Source organism: Schistocerca gregaria, chromosome 2 (genome assembly GCF_023897955.1).
Source record: "Schistocerca gregaria isolate iqSchGreg1 chromosome 2, iqSchGreg1.2, whole genome shotgun sequence".
In the NCBI taxonomy this organism is placed as follows: Eukaryota; Metazoa; Arthropoda; class Insecta; order Orthoptera; family Acrididae; genus Schistocerca; species Schistocerca gregaria.
In genome coordinates, this window is record NC_064921.1 from 635,155,482 (window position 1) to 635,176,326 (window position 20,845).

The 20,845-nt window shown below is 41.3% G+C and overlaps 1 protein-coding gene across 2 annotated transcripts in view; it reads left to right on the top strand.

Moving 5' to 3' along the window:
* The window catches only part of LOC126334660 (run domain Beclin-1-interacting and cysteine-rich domain-containing protein), a 203,552-nt gene that overhangs the window by 30,039 nt on the left and 152,668 nt on the right, over positions 1-20,845 (top strand). For both annotated transcript variants that reach the window (XM_049997119.1, XM_049997120.1), the window contains exon 3: positions 19,508-19,659. In XM_049997119.1, coding sequence (XP_049853076.1) covers positions 19,508-19,659 — 152 coding nt within the window. The remainder of the gene's footprint in view (positions 1-19,507; positions 19,660-20,845) is intronic.

Genomic DNA, 20,845 nt, shown 5'->3' on the forward strand with positions numbered 1-20,845 from the left:
TGAATATAAGGAAGTAGTGTAGCAAAAGTACTTGAAATTACTTGTAAGACACACAATTATATTTTGAGTTAGCTCTTGGATATTAAAACTTCAAAAACCCATAATTAAAACTACACTCGGTGTAAAGGAATGCCAACAACAGAAGCATGTGCCACAGTTACCTGCAGAATTTCTGGTACCAATCCTGCCTGCAGCAGTGTCATTCCATCGAATTGGAATTGACCTCTTTGAGTGTTTCTTGAAGTTAACCAATGGGAATTGATGGATGCATTCTGGTAATGTCTGGTTGCCATTATGATGAGCTTTGAAGGTAACTCTTAAAATCAAACCATTGCAACTATGTAGTGGATCTTCAGTTTCTTTTCAGGATATATTGCAGTTCCCGCATGCACAGTTCAGAAAAAGCTGGTGTTGGTGAAAAAACTGGTGGTGGGAAGGGTCCAGTGGCACAGACTGTGGAGCTATCATTAAAATGAAGTGTGTTGTGTTTGGCAGTGAGCTCAGTAACTGTGTGGTCCAGCTCTCTCTTGGTGATAGTTTGCTGATGGCCATTTATATGGAGACAGCTTATGGTTGTCATGCCCACATAGAACACAACATAGTGGTTGCAGCTTAGCTTGTAGATCACATGAAGAGTTTCACAGTTAGCCGTGCCTTTGGTGGGATAGGTGATGCTTGTGATCAGGCTAGAGTAAGTGCTGGTGATGGAAGGATGTATGGGACAGGTCTCGCATCTACATCTCTTACAGGGAAATGAGCCATGTGGCAAAAGGTTGAGGTGTACAAGGGTATTGTGTAGGTTCGGTGGATGGCAGACTACCACTGTGGGAGCAGTGAGAAGAATAGTGGATAGAACATTCCTGATTTCAGGGCACGATGTGAGATAGTCGAAACCCAGGTGGAGAACATTATTCAGTTGCTCCAATCCTGGATGGTACTGAGTTACAAGGGGAATGCTCCTCTGTGGCCAGACTGTTGGACTTCCTGAAGTGGCTGGTGACTGGAGAGATATGGCATGGGTGATCTGTTTCTGTGCAATGTTGGCTGGATGATTACAGTCTGTGAAAGCCTCAATGCGACATTCAGTATATTTCAACAGGAACTGCTCTTCACTATAGATGTGACGGCCATGGGTGGGTAGGCTGTGTGGAAGGGGCTCTGTGTGGAAGGGACTTCTTGGTGTGGAATGTGTGTCAGCTGTCACAGTGGAGGTATTGCTGGTGGTTGGTAGGTTTTATATGGACAAAGGTACTGATGTAGCCATCTTTGTGATGGAGGTCAGCATTGAGGAAAATGTCTTGCTGAATTGAGGAGGACTAGGTGAGGTGAATGGGGGGGGGGGGGGGGGCGGGAGGGGAATGTTGAGGTGGATAGTGTGTCCTCACCTTCAATCTATGGATAGCGTGTCCTCAACCCTGATCTAGGTCACGAAGATGTCATCAGTGAATCTGAACCATTTGAGGGGTTTGGGATTCTGGGTGTTCTGGAAATTGTATGTTCCACATTTGTTTGTTGGTGATGCCTCCAAAGGAGAATTAGTGGTAGATGAGAATATAGTTGGTCATTGTGACCAGAAAGGAAGTCACAGATTTGGAATCCATTGGGCATTGAGAAAGATATTGTTCAATAGCAGTAAGGCTACGGGCATTAAGGGTGTTAGTGTAAAGGGAGGTGGCATCAACAGTGATGAACAGGGCACCATGTGGCAAAGGAACTGGAACTATGGAGAGTTGCTGGAAGAAATCGTTGTTATTTTTTACACAGGATGGTAGGCTGCAGGTAATAGGCTGAAAGTGTTGGTCTACAGGAGCAGAGATTCTCTCAGTGAATGCACAATAACTGGCCACTATGGGGCATTCTGGATCTATGGATTTCAGGAATCATGTAGAATATAGGAGTGTGGCAAGTGGTAGGGGTGAGGAAAGGGATGGACTCCAGGCAGATGTTCTGGGATGGGCCTAAAGATTTTAGGAGAGACTGGAGATCCTGCTGGATTTCTAGAATTTGGTCAGAGTTTGTAGGTGAAGGAATCTGACAGCTGGCAGAATCCTTCTGTCACGTAGTACATGTGGTTCAACACGATGATAGTGGAGTGTTTATCAGCAGGTAGGATTATAAGCTCGGGATCAGTTTTTGGGGATGGATTGTGGTTCTTTCTGCATATGCAAGGGTAGCTTGTATGTTGGGGAATGAAGTGAGTTAAGGTTCAAGGTTAAGAAATTCTGGAAAGTTAACATGTGATTTGGGGGCAGTGGAGGTGGATCATGGTCAGGTGGAGGAGGGAGCTGAGTCAGGCAGGGTTCAACATTGGTCTTTGATTGTCCTACCCAGTACCCTTCATACCCCACCGACACTGGTATTCCATCACCCACTGAACCTACACAATATCCCTAATAATCCATACACAACCCCTGCCCCCATCCCCTTGTCTCATGATTGATATTCCTTAAATAGACCTTGATGCAAGACCTGTGCCATACATCCTCCTATCACCACCTATTCCAGTCCCGTCACAAGCATCACCTATCCCATCAAAGGCAGGGCTACCTGTGAAGCCAGTCATGTGATCTTCAAGCTAAGAAGCAACCACTGTATTGCGTTCTATGTTGATGACAACCAACAAACTGTCTGTCCACATAAATGGCCAGCGACAAGCCATGGCCGAGAAACAGCTGGGCCACCCAGTTGCTGAGGTCACTACCTGACACAATGTTACCCATTTTAATGACTGCCTCACAGCTTGTGCCATCTGGATCCTTTCTACCAATGCCAGCTTTTCTGAATTGCCCAGGTGGGAACTCTCCTTGCAGTATATTCTACATTCCTGTAACCTTACTGGCCTCAGTCTTTGTTAGTCACTGTCCTCTACTTACCTGTCACTTTCCCTGCTCCCACTACCGCACTACACAGCGAATGGACCTAGTGTCTTTTTACTTCTCTCGTCTTCTTCTGCCCCTCTGCCTCCATCCTCTGTCCAACCTCCCAACTGCACTTAGCTGCCCTAACCTCTATCCACCCTGTCCCTATATGCTCCTGCAAGCAGCACTTTGTCCCCCACCCCACCCCTTCCCTGCCATCCTTCCTCTGTCTAACCTCCCAACCACACTTAGCTGCCCTAACCTCTATCCACCCTGTCCCTATATGCTCCTGCAAGCAGCACTTTGTCCCCCACCCCTTCCCTGCTATCCTTCCATCTCCCCACTCCAGCCTCCTCCTTACCACCGCCACCCAGATTGCTTCTAACATCATGTGCTGCTGCCCACAGTCTGGCCTCGTCAGCTTGAGTCTTTGTTCATGTGTGTGAGTTTCGTTTGTGTGTTTATGTGTGTTGTCTAATTTGGCTGAAGGCTTTTCTGGCTAAAAGTGTACTTTTTCAGCTGTATTTTTGATGTGCCTGTCTGCGGCTCAACATCTCCACTGTCTTGTGAGTAGCAATATATCCTTTCCATAAGATTGTCATTATTCCATCCTAAATTTTCCAGCTTTACAATGTTTCATTAATTAATTTAAATCTTCCTTTAGGTGTCTCCATCTCCTTCAACACTTCTATTATTTTCAGCAATGCTGGATCTTCCTTCTATTCTGTAGCAATGTCGTTTAACGTGATGATGACAGAATTTTCATCCACACTGCTATGTTCCGTCATAGGATTCCTTGAAAGACAGTCAGCATCCTTGTGCTTGCATCTGTCTTATATATTATGGCATCATACTCCCAATTACTCAGTGAGCATCTCATCAGTTAACCTTTCGTACCCTAGAGACTAATCCAACCTGTATAAACAATGGTGATTCATCACATTGTTGAATGGTTTGCCAAGTAAATATGGACTAAAGTTGTTGATGGCTGAAACAGGGGCCAGACACTCTTCCTCAGTTGCAGAATAGTTCTTCTTAGACTTGCAGAGTACTTTGGAAGCATAAGCTATCACTTTTTCAGCACCTTTGTTTGTTTGCTCTAGAACTGCTCCTGTTTGAAAAGCTGCTAGCGTCGGGCTGAAGTCTCAACTTGCCATTCTCGTCAAACAATGCTAGAATTGGAGATGATGGTAGCACTTCCATAAGGACAAGGAAATATCTTTCTTGTGCCTTGTTCCATGAAACTTTGATGTCCTTCAGCAGTAATTCTTGCAAAGGGCATTCCTTGGTACAGAAATCCTTTATGAATCACCAGTAGTAGGAGTTCATACCAAGAAATCCATCACATTATGAAGGTGCCAAGGAGTTGGAAAATCTGTGACTGCTCTTGTTTGGGATGGATTGGGACAGGCTCCATCACCATTCACTAGGTGCCCAAGATTTGTATTTATCGGATTCTGTTGGAGATTTGCAGTCTGAACATAGTTTGGCATAGTTATCAGTCAATTTAAATGTTGTTCAAATTTCTTCGAAAAAACGACAGTGTCATCCAGATAACAAATAAACAGCATACTTTTAAGGTTTTGAGGCATGTTGTCCATCATACATTTGAAGGTGGCTGGAGCATTAAATAGTCCAAATGGCATAACTGAACCCATAGAGGCCATCAGGAGTTAAGAAGGCACTCTTTTTCTGGTCAATCTCGATTTGCCAGTAGCTTCTCTATATGTCCATAGTTGAGAAATACTTTGCCCCTTTCAAGCAGTCTGTGGAGTCATCAACACACTGCAGTGGACTGATGTTTTATTTGTGATTTTACTCAGACATAGATAGTCAATTCAAAAGTGGCAAGTGCCATCCTCCTCCTTCGCTAGGACCACTGTAGAGGACCAAAGACACTCTGAAGACTCAGTGATGTCATCTTCAACATCTTCTCCTGTTTCTTGCCAGTTATCCATTGTTCAAATGATGGGCCTCTATATGAGTGCTGACTAACTGGTGGAGGACCTACATTGTTGATATGGTGTTTTATCATGGGCTGCTTGATCTGTTTTTTTCTCAAAAATTGACACAGGATGGCTGTCATTCACTGGCATTGTTCCTTGATCAGTACAAATCTTGTTGGCAGTTAGATAGTAGCTTCCACCCCTACATTTTCTGTAGTGGTAACGGAGTGTGCTTCGTCATTGGTGACACCAAGCTGCCCTTTCTGAAATGGTTCAGATGTCCTTGTGCACATACCTTTTGGAATGAGTTGTGTCTGGCTTGTGACAATTATTAATCTAAAGTTCTCCTTCACCACCCAAACTGCTTAAGAAAAGTGCTGGCATGTACATTCCTTTTGTGAGCATGAATACCTTTCTACAATCAATAAAAGTTTTACATTTTGACAGTACAGCTCGATTGATGACTCGAACTGGTCTTGTTGACAAGCCTTCATTGGCAAGCAACTGTTCAGAGCAGTCTTTATTAAGTGGGCTTGTTGGAATAGCTTTGTCACCTTTCACAGTCTATTATTGCTTTTGACACCTGCAAGAAGTCCATCTGAGAATAACATCGTGACTACATTCTGTCAAAACAATAAATTCTAAGGTTTGTGTTCTGTCCTTGACAGTTAATGTTGTGACCCTCAGCACAATCAATTTTATACCACAGAACAGTTTTATTTTGCTGGCAATCATAAGCATTTGACATTACAGAAAAAGAAGCCCCTGAGTCAACCAGCATCCGATCTGGTTGGCCATCAATGAGATTTCCTGTTATCTTGGTTAACTGTCATCCAGGGAGGATTTTCCCCCGTGCCTGCCTCACCTCCATAGAAGGTCGCTTCACATAGTTTTCCCTAATTCGGTGGCTAGGCAAGCAGCTGCTTTCTCCGTATGGTAACAGGAAATGGCTGGTGGCATGTTGGGTAGTGATCTCATCCAGGATATGGTGATGAGCTTCAGCACACAGCTCAACTATAATCATCTGCAGTTGTCTGGCATGAATATGAATGTTATGATGGTTTATGTTTAGCAAGTAATAGTTGTTGAACACTCATCTTCTCTCTCTTAGCAGTAGCACATATACAGGGCATAAACAATGAAAACAGACTGTCATGTTGTCCTCTGTCCTTCATATGTTGGTTCTTCTGCATGCCAGTTTATTTACTTGGCGGAAAAATTGGTTGTACCTGCACTGCTCGGATCATGGTGCATGTGACTGGTGGTGGACTTTGGTGTTAAACATCGACACACTACTTCTTCAGCATTCTCGATTACCTCTTAATGTATGAGCAATCATTCATGGTTTCTACCTCTTCTGTTCTTGGTCCAACAATTCTGGCTATCATATTGTGTAGATAGTGGTATAATAGTTGTAAATTGTCGTAGCTGTGTTGTGAAAGTGACAGAGCTCCAAGCGCTAATAGAAAGCACTGATGCTCAAATCATTATAGGCACTGAGAGCTGGCTAAATCTGGATATAAGCTCAGCCGAAATTTTTGCAGAAATCTGACGGTGTTCCGAAAAGATAGGCTAAACACGGTTGGTGGTAGTAGATACTTCCTGTGAGTTAGTATGGGCAGAGGTCATTGTTGGCAACTGGAATAAAATAATAATTGGATCCTTTTACCGACCTCCTACTTCAGATGATACAGTTGCTGAAAGGTTCAAAGAAAACTTGAGTTTGATTTCAAACACGTAACCGACTCATACGATAATAGTTGATGGTGACTTTAATTTACACTCGATACATTGGCGAAAATACATAAAATATCATCCAAAATTGTGCTAAACGCAGTCTCTGAAAATTATTTCGAGCAGTTAGTTCGTGAGCCTATGCAAATAGTAAACAGTTGTGAAAACACACTTGACCTCTTAGCAACAAATAATCCTGAGTTAATAAGCAGCATCAAAACCGATGTAGGGATTAGTGAACACAGGGTTGTTGTAGCAAAATTGAATATTGTAATCCCCAAATCCTCGAAAAATAAGCGAAAAATATACCTATTCAAAAAAGCAGATAAAAATTCACTTGATGCCTTCCTGAGAGACAATCTCCACTCATTTCAAATTAATAATATAAGTGTAGACCAGATGTGGCTTAAATTCAAAGTAGTTGTATCGGCAGCAATTGCGAGGTTTATACCAAATAACCTAACAAACGATGGAGCTGATCCTCCTTGGTACACAAAACGGGTTAGTACACTGTTGCAGAAACAACAAAACAAACATGCCAAATTTAAACAGACGCAAAATCCCCAAGATTGGTGATCTTTTACAGAAGCTCGAAACTTAGTGCGGAGTTCAATGCGAGACGCCTATAACAGTTTCCGCAACGAAACTTTGTCTCGAAACCTGGCAGTAAATTCAAAGAGATTCTGGTCATATGTGAAGTATGTTAGCAGCAAGAAACAATCAGTGTCTTCTCCGGATGATAACAATGGAGATACTATCAAAGATAGTGCTGCCAAAGCTGATTTACTAAAAACAACTTTTCGAAATGCCTTCAAAAAAAGAAGATGAAGTAAATATTCCAGAATTCAAATCGAGAACAGCTGCCAACATGAGTAACGTAGAAGTAAATATCCTCGGAGTAGTGAAGCAACTTAAATCACTTAATAAAAGCAAGTCTTCTGGTCCAGACTGTATACCAGTTATGTTCCTTTCTGAGTATGCTGATGCATTAGCTCCACACTTAACAATCATATACAACTCGACGAAAGATCCATACCCAAAGACTGGAAAGTTGCACAGGTCACACCAATATTCAAGAAAGGTACTAGGAGTAATCCACTAAGTTACAGGCCCGTATTGTTAACGTCAATATGCAGCAGGATTTTGGAACATATATTATGTTCGAACATTATGAATTACCTTGAAGGAAATGGTCTATTGACAGACAGTCAACATGGGTGTAGAAAACATCATTCCTGTGAAACACAACTAGCTCTTTATTCACATGAAGTGCTGAGTACTATTGACAAGGGATTTCAGATTGATTCCCTGTTTCTGAATTTCTGGAAGGCTTTTAACACTGTACCCCCAAGAGGCTGGTAGTAAAATTGAGTGCTTATGGAGTATCATCTCAGTTGTGTGACTGGACTTGGCATTTCCTGTCAGAGGAGTCCCAGTTCGTAGTAATTGAAAGAAAGTCATTGAGTAGAACAGAAGTAATTTCAGGTTGTTTGCAGATCACGCTATCGTTTAGCAACTAATAAAGTCGTCAGAAAACCAAAACAAACTGCAAAACAATTTAGTAAAGATATCTGAATGGTGCAAAAAGCGGCAGTTGACCCTAAATAACGAAAAGTGTGAGGTCATCCACATGAGTACTAAAATTAAACTTCGATTACGCAATAAGTCAGTCTAATCTAAAAGCCCTAAATTCAACTGAATACCTAGGTATTACAATTACGAACAACTTAAATTGGAACACATAGGAAATGTTGCGGGGAAGGCTAACCAAAGGCTGCGTTTTATTTGGCAGGACGTTTAGAAAATGTAACAGACCTACTAAGGAGACTGCCTACACTATGCTTGTCCGTCCTCTTTTAGAATACTGCTGCGCGGTGTGGCGTCCTTACCAGGTAGGACTGATGGAGTACATCGAAAAAGTTTAAAGAAAGGCAGCATGTTTTGTATTATCGCGAAATATGGGAGAGAGTGTCACAGAAATTATACAGGATTTGGGCTGGAAATCATTAGAAGAAAGGCGTTTTTCGTTGGGACGGAATCTTCTCACGAAATTCCAATCACCAACTTTCTCCTCCGAATGCGAAAATATTTTGTTGACACTGACCTACATAGTGCGAAATGATCACCACGACAAAATAAGGGAAATCAGAGCTCGTATGGAAAGATATAGGTGTTAATTTTTTCCGCATGCTATACGAGATTGGAATAATAGAGAATTGTGAAGGTGGTTCGATGAACCCTCTGCCAGGCACTGAAATGTGATTTGCAGAGTATCCATGTAGATGTAGATGTACATACTTCTTTTCTCTTGCTATATGACATATGAGAGAAGTGAGGTCCACGACTGCCATAGGGACCTGATTCAGGAGTTAATCATATCTCTTTCATATAACTCTTTTTGATATGTTGGCACCAGTTGATTAATTCTTCTGTTGTTGTTACATCCTTTACCAGAAGAGCATCATAGGGTGATTCTATCCCAAATCATACGGATAAGAGTGAATGTGTCACACCATTATTTCTAGCTACCCTCAAGGTCAAAAAATACTGGACACTTAAAAATTTAAATTGATTGCTAATGCTGGCTAAATGTAATGCAAAACTACTATATCTTAGTCAAAATAGTTATTTTACAGCCTTACAAGTAAGTTGGAAAGCAATTTTTCATTTTGTTCAAGCATTTTATAAGAAAATTAGATATAGGATACGACTTTGTGTATACATTTTTCTGTTTCTCATATTATTCGCAAATTTTTATTGTCTTCTATAATGATTTAACTTCCTTATGGCATTGCATGAATTAAAATTGGCTACACTGAGAGTTCATTTGGTACCCCCCCCCCCCCCCCCCCCCAACTTGTTTAGCCAGGCTGAATTTGCACGTGGACAATAATAATCCAACAAGAGTAGTACTTGGGAAATGGGAACTGCACACTGATCTGTTGCTGATGATTATTTGAAAGAATTTTGCCAGACTATAAGGTGTCACCCACCTTAGTAGCACTGTACCTGTGGGTGAGAGGGTTGCATGCTCCAGGGAAGCAGAGGGTCATCCCAGGGGTAGCATAGCTGTTGGCAGGGCCTCCAAAGCTGGACAGGCCTGTGCAAAGGAGCCAGGCAAAGTGTGTCGCACAATGCCCTTTCTTTCCCCTTATCCTATCCGCTTTCCCATCTCTTGTCTTCAGAGATACAGACTTTGTTAGGAGAGGGTCAACTCCAAATTCAAAACCGGAATCAGCACTTCCATTAGGCACAAGTACGGTCCTACTGGAAATGAGCGGCAAATGCCTGCAGCCAACCCAACTCCACACATCGTGCATTTTCGCTCCTGTGGAACCAGTCAGCTAGGCTGAGAGGGTGGCATAAGTAGTAGGCAAGCTCGCCGTCCCTAAAATCTGCATTCCAGGCACAGAGGCATCCACAGAGAGGACACTCCATCCATATGAAAACAACATGGATAGTGGCAGTTACCGGTCATAAGCTCACTCTAATGGGTGTAAGAGCGGGTGCCAGGGGTCGCTGTTGACAGTGGGATGGCCCATTGTACACTATGTGATCAAAAGTATCTGGAAACCCCCCCCCCCCCCCCAAAAAAAAACATACATTTTTCATATTAGGTGCATTATGTTGCCACTTTCTGCCAGGTACTCCATATCAACGACATCAGTAGTCATTAGACATTGTGAGAGAGCAGAATGGTGCGCTCCGTGGAACTCGTGAACTTCGAACGTGGTTGATGGCACTTGCATCGTACGTCTGTACGTGAGATTTTCACACTCCTAAACATCCCTATGGCCACTGTGTCTGATTTGATAGTGAAGTGAAGTGGAAATGCGAAGGGACACGTACAGCACAAAAGTTTACAGTCCTACCTCGTCTGTTGACTGACAGAGACCGCTGACAGTTGAAGAGGGTTGTAACGTATAATAGGCAGACATCAATCCAGACCATTACACAGGGATTCCAAACTATATCACGATCCACTGCAAGTACTATGACAGTTAGGTGTGAGGTGAGAAAACTTGGATTTCATAGTTGAGCAGCTTCTCATAAGCCACAAATCACCCCAGTAAATGCCGAACGACACCTCACTTGGTGTAAGGAGTGTAAACATTGGATGATGGAACAGTGGAAAAACATTGTGTGTAGTGACGAATCATGGTACACAACATGCCGATCCAATGGCAGGGTGTGGGTATGGTGAATTTCCACTGAATGTCATCTGCCAGGGTGTGTAGTGCCAATGGTAAAATTTGGAGGCGGTGGTGTTATGGTGTGGTCGTGTTTACATGGAGAGGGCTTGCACCCCTTGTTGTTTTGCTTGGCACTATCACAGCACAGGCCTACATGGATGTTTTAAGCACCTTCTTGCTTCCCATTGCTGAAGAGCAATTTGGGAATGGCAACTGCATCTTTCAACATAATCAATCACCTGTTCATAATGTACAGCCTATGACGGTGTGGTTACACGACAATAACATCCCTGTAATGGACTGGCCTGCACAGAGTCCTGACCTGAATCCTACAGAACACCTTTGGGATGTTTTGGTATGCTGACTTCGTGCCAGGTCTCGCCGACCGACATCGATACTTCTCCTCAGTGCAGCACTCTGTAAAGAATGGGCTGCCATTCCCCAAGAAAGTTCCAGCACCTGATTGAATGTATGCGTGCAAGAGTGGAAGCTGTCATCAAGGCTAAGTGTGGGCCGACACCTCACTGAATTCCAGCATTACCGATGGAGGGTGCCACAAACTTGTAAGTCATTTTCAGCCAGGTGTCCAGATGCTTTTGTTCACATAGTGTCTTGCAGCACAATACCCTCAGCCCAACATTTTAGTAAGAGGTTGAAAAGCAGCAGAGAAACTAGCTTAAGTTCGACAGTTTTTGTGGATATGTTGTCTTTGCCAGGACACTTCTCACATTTAAGTTGTGCAATTATTCTTTGAAGCTCCTCCATAGTAGGCGTGACATCAAAGTCATGGTAAGGTGTCATCTAAGGAATTTCATCCATTGTATTTGGACTAATGTTGATGGGATGTGAGTAGAGGCTGGAATAATGTTCTATCCAAAGGTGAAACTGACGATTTCGATCTGTGATGACTTTTCCATCTATTTCCTTAAGTGGTACGCTCTTCTTTGGAATGAGTCCAATGACCCATGTGATGCCCAAGTACACATCACCAATGTTTCAAACATTGAAACACTCCTGTATGCCAGTGCAAAGTTGCTCCCAACAGGAACTGATACAGTTGTGGACAGGGTGTTGAACAGCTGCTTCTGCTTTGCTTAGCTCCCTGCATGTACAGCTGCATGGGTTTTTATGGCAGACGACAGTGGCTTGACGCTTAGCCTCGAGGAGAGGTTTCAGGACATCTAGGTTCTCGATGAACCAATCCTGGGATTTTGCTTCCAGATTAACAAACACATTCCCAGCCATAACGGTAAGAAGCGATTTTATCTTCTGCCAGTCTTCAGGAGCAGCTGTGTCCCAAGGATCCACCTCTTTTTGTATCTCACCACTAAATACTTCTACTGCAGCAGTGTTTCTTGTTTGGCAAAGATTAATTTTTGTTTTGCAGGGTGTTCTGGCAGAGTGAAACATTTTAGTCACAAAGTGCACTTTTGTTGCTACTAGTGCACGATCCGTGTCACAGTCTGCACTAAGGAAAGAATGTATGAAGAAAATAACACAGACCTTTCCTATTAGTTAGAATAAGATCTAATTGGTGTCAATGTTTTGAATGGATGTGCTTCCAGGAAACCTTGTGGTCCAGTTTGCCTTTAAAGTATATATTGGTGACACACGACTGATACTTTGCACAGAATTCAAGCAACTGTTGACCATTTTCATTCATCTTGCTCACTCCGTGTTTGCCTAGGCAGTCAGGCCAAATGGCAAAATCACTACCAATATGAGCCTTGAAATCACCAAGGATGCACAGAAGGTCCCCAGAGTGCACTCCTTGTACCACATCACTGAGTTGTTCATAAAACTTATCCTTCGCATCTACAGCTGAAGTAAATGTTGGTGCATACACCGATATCAGCGTCAGTAGTCCCCTATTTGTTGTGAAATGCAGAGTCATAATGCATTCTGAGAGCCCAATCGGATTTTTGGTACAACGCAGCAAGTCATTGTGTACAGCAAAACAGATTCTGTGCTGTCTGGGGATGCAACATCTTTGCCCTTCCAGAAAAAAAGTGTAGTTTTTTCCCGTATTGAGCCTTCTCCTGGTAGGATGGTTTCCTGCAGTGGTGTTATAGCAATATTGAGTCTGGCTAGCTCTAAGTCGATAGCAGCCGTTTTGTGTAGCTCTTGTGAGCTCCCTCAGATGTCTGGGAAGCCTTGCGAAATAGTGCAGATGTTTCTCACACTGATGTGTAATGAAATATCTTTGCTTTTTATTTTATTTTTAATTTTTACTTTATGCAAAGGTAAAGGTGATCATGGCAGTTGCAACTGCCACTATGGAATTTCACTTCTGCATATACCTAGAAAAATGTTTGTCTGAGTGGTGTTGGGCAGACTTCAGAAGCTTGCTGAGTGCATACACCCTGAGGAACAATGTGGGTTTCGTCCCCAACGATCTGCAGTTAATATGATCTTCACACTCTGGCAGATTCATGAAAAGTGCTACGAGCAGAAAACCCCTCTGTGCATTGCCGTTATCAACCTAATTAAGGCTTTCAACACAGTCAGCAGAGAAGGACTGTATGTAATACTTTTGAAAACAGGTGTCCTCCAAAGCTCTTAAAGATGATCATGTGGTCTTCGATGGAATTACTTCGGACCTGTTTGCTGTGAAAAGAGGGGTTTGTCAAGGCTATGTATTTTCTCCGACTCTGTTCACTATTTTTTTCTAAGCACGCCTCAAAGTTGCTTTCGGTGAAATTAACCTGGGCATTCATCTGTACACCAGAGCTGATGGGAAGGTCTACAACATTTCTCTACTCAGATCCAAGTGCTTCCAAGATGATTTGCTTGTAAATAGCCTTTTATTTGCTGGTGACACTGCATTTGTAACGCATACTCAAGACAATCTCCAAGAGCTTTTGGATAAATTCTCTACTGCATGCAAGCTGTTCTCCATGACTACGAAAATAAAGAAGACGGTTATCATGGCACAAGTATACACAGATTTGCCTGTCGTCAAACTGGATGGCTCCTTGTTGAAGGTAGTTGATGAATTATTCTGTCTTGGTTCAATAATTGCAGAAGATTTCTCCTTGGATGATAAGATAAATGCATGAATAGGAAAAGCTGCCAACAATTTCAGAAAGCTCTGCACACAAGCACAGGACAACAAACATCTAACATTGTTGACAAAAATACTTGTGTATCAATCATGTGTGCTGAGTACTCTCCTGTATGGAGCTGAGAATTGGACTTCATATGCCAAACAGGAAAGAAAGCTCAATGCCATTCACCTGCAGTGCTTACGAAGCAGCTTGGGAATATCATGGAATAATCATGTGACAAATGATATGCTTCTAAAAATTACGAAACAACAGAGTATCACTGCCATGCTCAAGCAATGTCATCTGCGGTGGTTAGGACATCCGCATCACGTAGACCTGGCGCACATTACTCAGTGAAATAGCAGGAGCAAGGAGACCTCATGGAAGACCTTCACTACGCTTTAGGAATTGTGTCAAGCATGATACGTGTGCATTTAATATTGACAGTGACAAGTGGGAGCAACTCGCTGATGAACACAGCAAATGGAGGCAACTGCCTGCTGATGGAAGCTAGATGCTTGACCAAGTATGGCTTAACAACTTAGCTGTGAAACGATTGTGCAGACATGAGATTATGACTAACCTTTCTACTGGAGTGACTCGTATTTGCCTCACCTGTGGGAGCCAAGTCGGCTATCACATCAGACTTGTGAGCCACCAGTGAAAATACCTCTGGGGTGCCACTTGAATCTTCTGAAGCACCAGGACGTATAAGTTGTCATAAAGAAGATGGTTACAACTTGCAGCTTATGGGAGACACTAATTATTTATCTCACCCACCACTGATTGTTTTACAACCAAGAAATGAAGTTGCCCACAACAATCCTCTAAAGTGCATACTAAAGTCTTTGCATTTTGCACACAATAACAGGCTGAATTTTGTGGAGAACTGTTCTTGCTATATATGGAAACATTCCACGTGGGAAAAATATATCTAAAAACAAAGATGATGTAACTTACCAAACGAAAGTGTTGGTATGTTGATAGAGACACTAACAAACACAAACACATGCAAGCCAGCAGCTTCATAGCAGAACTCTCTTGTCTCTTTTTTAAATGGAATTCTCCTAATGTACTATCATTTAGAAATAAGAGTTTCATGTTTTGTAATAATTTTGATATGGTCTGCACAAATCCAATAGCATGTCTTATAGCATTAACAGCTTCATGCTGGAGATTATATCTTGTTGCAAGATGTTTACAGGAACCTCCTGCTCCCATCACGTGCACTTTTTGCATGACCTGTTGCCAAAAATGTCCATTTTTTGCCTTAATTCCTGTACAGTATTTTTCAGCCTCATAAAGCTGAAATAAGTTTTTAAAGTGAGACGCTGCACCATCATACACATAATTAGGAAATGTATCACCTCTAGATGCTACGCCATCAGTTATTATGCTGACAGCACAGTATGCACGTCCACTGTCATGAATGAGATCTTCTCTGAGAATAGCAAAACAATGTAATGCTCCAAGGAAGTGAGCAACTTCATTCAACAAAGCAACAGACCAGGCAACAAAAAGAATGTTACACATTCAAAACTTTTTTGGCCAAAGCCTTCTCTTCAGAAAAGGACACACACACACACACACACACACACACACAGTCTGGTCCAAGCTGCCAGAGATGGCAGTCCCATGTTTGTGAGGAATGCTTACTTCTGTAAATGAATAAGTATGTGTGTGGGGGAGGGGGGGGGGGGGAGGAGGTTCATTTTCTGAAGAAGGCTTTGGCCTAAAGCTAAACACGTCATCTTTACAATGAGTAGCAATCTATCATTTTAGTTATATTGTTGATATTCCAACCTGGAGTTTCATTGATTGATTTTTTTTTTTGCGAAAATTCTCAAACAGAGAGAGAATATGGCCAGCAACAGTAACTCTTACAGTCTGTACAAAAGGACTAGCTTTTGAACCAAGGAATATAACTGAGGATTTGTAGACAGCAAAAACATGCTTTGACAAACCAGAATTTTAGTTTCATTCACCTTGGAAAACAGTGCAAGTCATTTTTGGTATACTTCCCAGTGTTTTTGAGTCTCATTAAGTGGCTGAAATGCCAGGACAATTGGCAGCATCTGTGACTACTTGTGTGTTTTAGTAATTCCTGACACGGTTGCTACTCCTCTAGTTGCAGTTTTACCCACTGTTGTTGCTGGCTTATCTGTTGCTGCCAAGGTTCGAGAAATCTGGTGTACATAGTAGCACTTGGCGAAGACAAATTGTGTCCACCTCATCGCTAGTGTAGTAGCTTTCACTTCAGACCACAATATTTATGAAACATCAATAACTTCTGTCAAAATTCAACATAGTCAAAATGTTCATTAACCAAGCAGAAGCAGTTCATGGCAAAATATTCACCATAAATTATTCAGTGATCACTCCAAAACAGAGGAATAAAATCAAAGCATGATATAGCCAGATAACAGGTATCTTAATCAGAGTTTCATATAGGCAAGAGGTGCTGGGAATCACACGTTCGTGATCTGTCACTCCAAGCATACAGTAAACAATCATTGTTGCTTGGCCTGTTGTAGATGCTCTTGTGACTGGCCTGCAATAATGGGCAATTCCTGTTGCCGGCACCCTCACCATGTGTGTGCGAAGTTACACATATTGACTTGTCTGCATCATCCATTTGCATGTCTGGTTGCGCTACTAAACCATATTTTGTGCCTTATGTTTTATCTCTTGCCGCTGAAGACATTGTCAATTGCTATAGAAACAGCTTGCTGATTCTCCAAGATTGTTATTGTTGTTGTTGTTGTTGTTGTTGTTGTTGTGGTCTTCAGTCCAGAGACTGGTTTGATGCAGCTCTCCATGCTACTCTATCCTGTGCAAGCTTCATCATCTCCCAGTACCTCCTGCAACCTACATCCTTCTGAATCTGTTTAGTGTATTCATCTATTGGTCTCCCTCTATGATTTTTACCCTCCGCGCTACCCTCCAATGCTAAATTTGTGATCCCCTAATGCCTCAGAATCTGTCCGACCAACCGATCCCTTCTTCTATTCAAGTTGTGCCACAAATTTCTCATCTCCCCAAGTTTAGTCAATACCTCCTCATTAGTTATGTGATCTACTCATCTAATCTACAGCATTCTTCTATAGCACGACATTTCGAAAGCTTCTGTTCTCTTTCTGTCTAAACTATTCATCATCCACTTTTCACTTTCATACATGGTTACATTCCACACAAATACTTTCAGAAACGACTTCATGACACTTAAATCTATACTCAATGTTAAAAAATTTCTATTCAGAAACGTTTTCCTTGTCAATGCCAGTCTACATTTTATATCCTCTCTACTTCAACCATCATCAGTTATTTTGCTCCCCAAACAGCAAAACTCTTTTACTACTTTGTGTGTCTCATTTCCTAATCTAATTCCCTCAGCATCACCCTATGTAATTCGACCGCATTCCATTATCCTTGTTTTGTCCTTTCAAGACACTGTCCATTCCGTTCAACTGCTCTTCCAAGTCCTTTGCTGTCTCTGACAGAATTACAATGTCATCGGCAAACCTCAAAGTTTTTATTTCTTCTCCATGGATTTTAATTACTACTCCAATTTTTTCTTTTGTTTCCTTTACTGCTTGCTCAATATACAGATTGAATAACATCGGAGATAGGCTACAAACCTGTCTCACCCCCTTCACAACCTCTGCTTCCCTTTCACACCCCTTGACCTATAACTTCCACATGGTTTCTGTACAAATTGTAAATAGCCTTTTGCTCCCTGTATTTGATCCCTGCCACCTTCAGAAATTGAAAGAGAGTATTTCTGTCAACATAGTCAAAAGCTTTCTCTAAGTCTACAAATGCTAGAAATGTAGGTTTGCCTTTCCTTGATCTGTTTTCTAAGGTAAGTCGTAGGGTCAGTATTGCCTCATGTGTTCCAACATTTCTACGGAACCCAAACTGATCTTCCCCGAGGTCGGCTTCTACCAGTTTTTCCATTCGTCTGTAAAAAATTCACGTTAGTATTTTGCAGCTGTGGCTTATTAAACTGATAGTTTGGTAATTTTCACATCTGTCAACACCTGTTTTCTTTGGGATTGGAATTATATTCTTCTTGAAGTCTGAGGATATTTCGCCTGTCTGATACATCTTGCTCACCAGATGGTAGAGTTTTGTCATGACTGGCTCTCCCAAGGCCGTCAGTAGTTCTAATGGAATGTTGTCTACTCCTGGGGATGTCTCCAGCTGCAGGAGATAAAATGTCAAGCAGAAAAATATGGTTTGTGGCATGTCCAAAATTCTGAACAATAACTGTGAGCAAGGAAGTTTTGATAGTTGTTGGCATCATAATATGTAATCGTGTACAATAATACAATTTTCTATTATTTTAGAGCAGTCAGTACAGCACTGTAACTGCAGGAGTTCTAAAGATTGTAAATTCCAAAATGTTTAATATTTCTTTTCCAACTGAATATTTGACTTTTAGTTAGTATTATTGCTTTATACAAGGCTTTCAATGATTATCCAGCTATCTGGCAAGAATTGATCAAAGTTTGACAGTTTCTATTTTCTGCTATTATGAGTTAGTTTTGGTACACTATCTTTATGACTGTAGTTCACAATTCAGAATTATTTTAATGGCAAACTATATTTTGTCACACTATCCATATACTTCCAGTATCAAAACTTATTTAAAGTTTACACCTCATAGTTCAGGTTTGCGCAATGTTTTGTCTGCTATAAGAACAATTTTCATTTCATTCTTTATATTACTTACAGTTAAGCGAGGTAGCACAAGGACTCACATTTAAGAGAAGCAGAGCTCCAATCTCCATCCAGAGATACAGCTGTAGATTTTATCTCACTTTCCTAACTTACTTGAATACCAGAATTGTTCCTTTGATAATCAAGAAGCTTATAGCCCACTTTATCATCCAATCGGAGCTGCTTGTCCATCTCTCAGCCTCATTATCAAGTGGGCATTACACCCTCATCTTCCTTCACTTGTTCTTGATGGGGCTCTATCCCAGTGTTTTATTAACTTACATGCAACTTGGCAGCTAATCATACTTTCCTGATCTCTCTGTTGGTTCTTGGGTCACTGAATTGCAATCCTACTTCTCTATTAAATAGAGACTTGTCCTTTTGGAAATGTAAATAATGAATCTGCTGCTGAAAGTTCATTGTCCTTCTCTCATAATTTTTTTAAAAATCCATGTACACATGATCTTACCCCAGCTGAAGCTGTTATATGTATAATAGTTTATACTGAACGCATATGTTCTTTTCTCATAAGGTTGCTCAATAGTAAAGTGTTAAATCTTAGGAAGTGGTGTACACTTGGTCACCCTAGTTTTAATGTGATCAGCATTTTCTGCATTGTTTCTGAATTTCAATAGAGTGGCAGTTAAGTGTTTTACAAAATAATGTCATATTAATGTATGTTCCAATTTCACTTAATTTTTGAAAAGACATATCAGTTCTTTGGCAGTGGCCACTAAAGTTTTGTAGGAGTTTTCAGAAATTTGTGAATGCCATCAGATTATTATAATGCATGTCTTGTAATTTGTTGTTAAGCTTCTCTCAGCATTTAGTCTTAATTGTTAAAACTCATCTTTCAGTTACACTCCCATTTTTAGTATCAGAGTTGTGCTTTGTAAAATCTCGCTGTGCATTGGTATAAGAGTAGCAGATAGATATAAAAGAAAACATACTTTTTTGCCATGTTTGTTGTAATGCTTATTTCAGTGTAATATCTGTTTTTCTTTTAGGGAGAACCAGACTGTTGGATATTCATTCAAGGTCTTAACTGGCTTCAGCCTTCTCTTGCTGTCTCTCCCACCTTTCTCACTGACTTTGACAGAACTGTCCATAATCTGCCTCCAAATGTGAATGAGAAAGCTTTAATATGGATATACAAAAGGTAATTACATCTGGATTATTTACTTTTTTATATATGCAGACACGGTACAAAACTGTAGAACATTCTGTGTAATCTAATATTCTCTTGGTTCTTCAACATTATCTCTACAGCAGTAAATTTTTCCTTGTTATTCTTCAGTCTTTATATGTTTCTGGTATTTGTATACATTAGCATCTTTTACCCTATATTATCCCTTCTTTATAGTTCAGATCCCTCTCCACTCCCCCCCCCCCCTCCCACCTCCCACTCACCACCACCACCACCACCACCATCACCACAATCATGTTATTTTGCTCTGATTGTGGATAATGTTTCCACTTTTGAGTCTTAACAGTGAATCACAGCAACCTACTCTCCTGCCCCTAATTTCCTTCACACACTCTGTAAGCCATGGCGTGTTCCTTATCTTTCCTGGCCCTTAAAGAGAAGGACTTGTAAATGCATAAGCTGAGTAACGCGTGTTGATAGGAATTCTTCATACTTCAGTCAGTTATAAGGTGTAAAATGGCGCAAGTAAAAATGTAAGTATTGGTTAATATGTATACAGTACTATTTATCACATTATTCTTTGGCTTGCATTCAAGTTTAGGCACATATTGCATAGAAGTGCTCACTGGATTGCCACGAGGGGGCCTTCAGTAAGTAATGCAACACACCTTTTTCCCCATAAGCAGGTTGGCTTTGTTCAGTATTCCAATACAATATATTATTCCCCACTCTGTTAGCTACAAAACCCTATTTTTCAACACAATATCCATTCAATGCGACATCCTTACACCACATTGCTGATAGGCCTGTTATGCCCTTGTGGTACCACTCTACTGGTTGACTTCGGAGCCAACATCTTGCTGCATCAGTAACACCCTCTCATCCGTGTACTGACGTCTGAGTCACAGCTCTCGTACAAGATAAGTAATTTAAGTAGTAATAAACTGTTTTTAACACTTTAAACTAATTTATTATGTTAATTATAGTGCTCTTCAAGAAACCATTAAAGGTTTTTGTCTCACTCGCGTATTTTCACAGTAATCGTGTAAAGTTCGTTTTGTTTACATATCGCGGCCAGGCCAAACTTTTGAGCTTTCGGATTAAACTTCATACCGCAATTTTAAGTGCATTTACTGATAGTTTAGTGTGCTAAATACGTTTGCTGCCCCTGTATATCTGTAGAGTATCGTCATCTCTT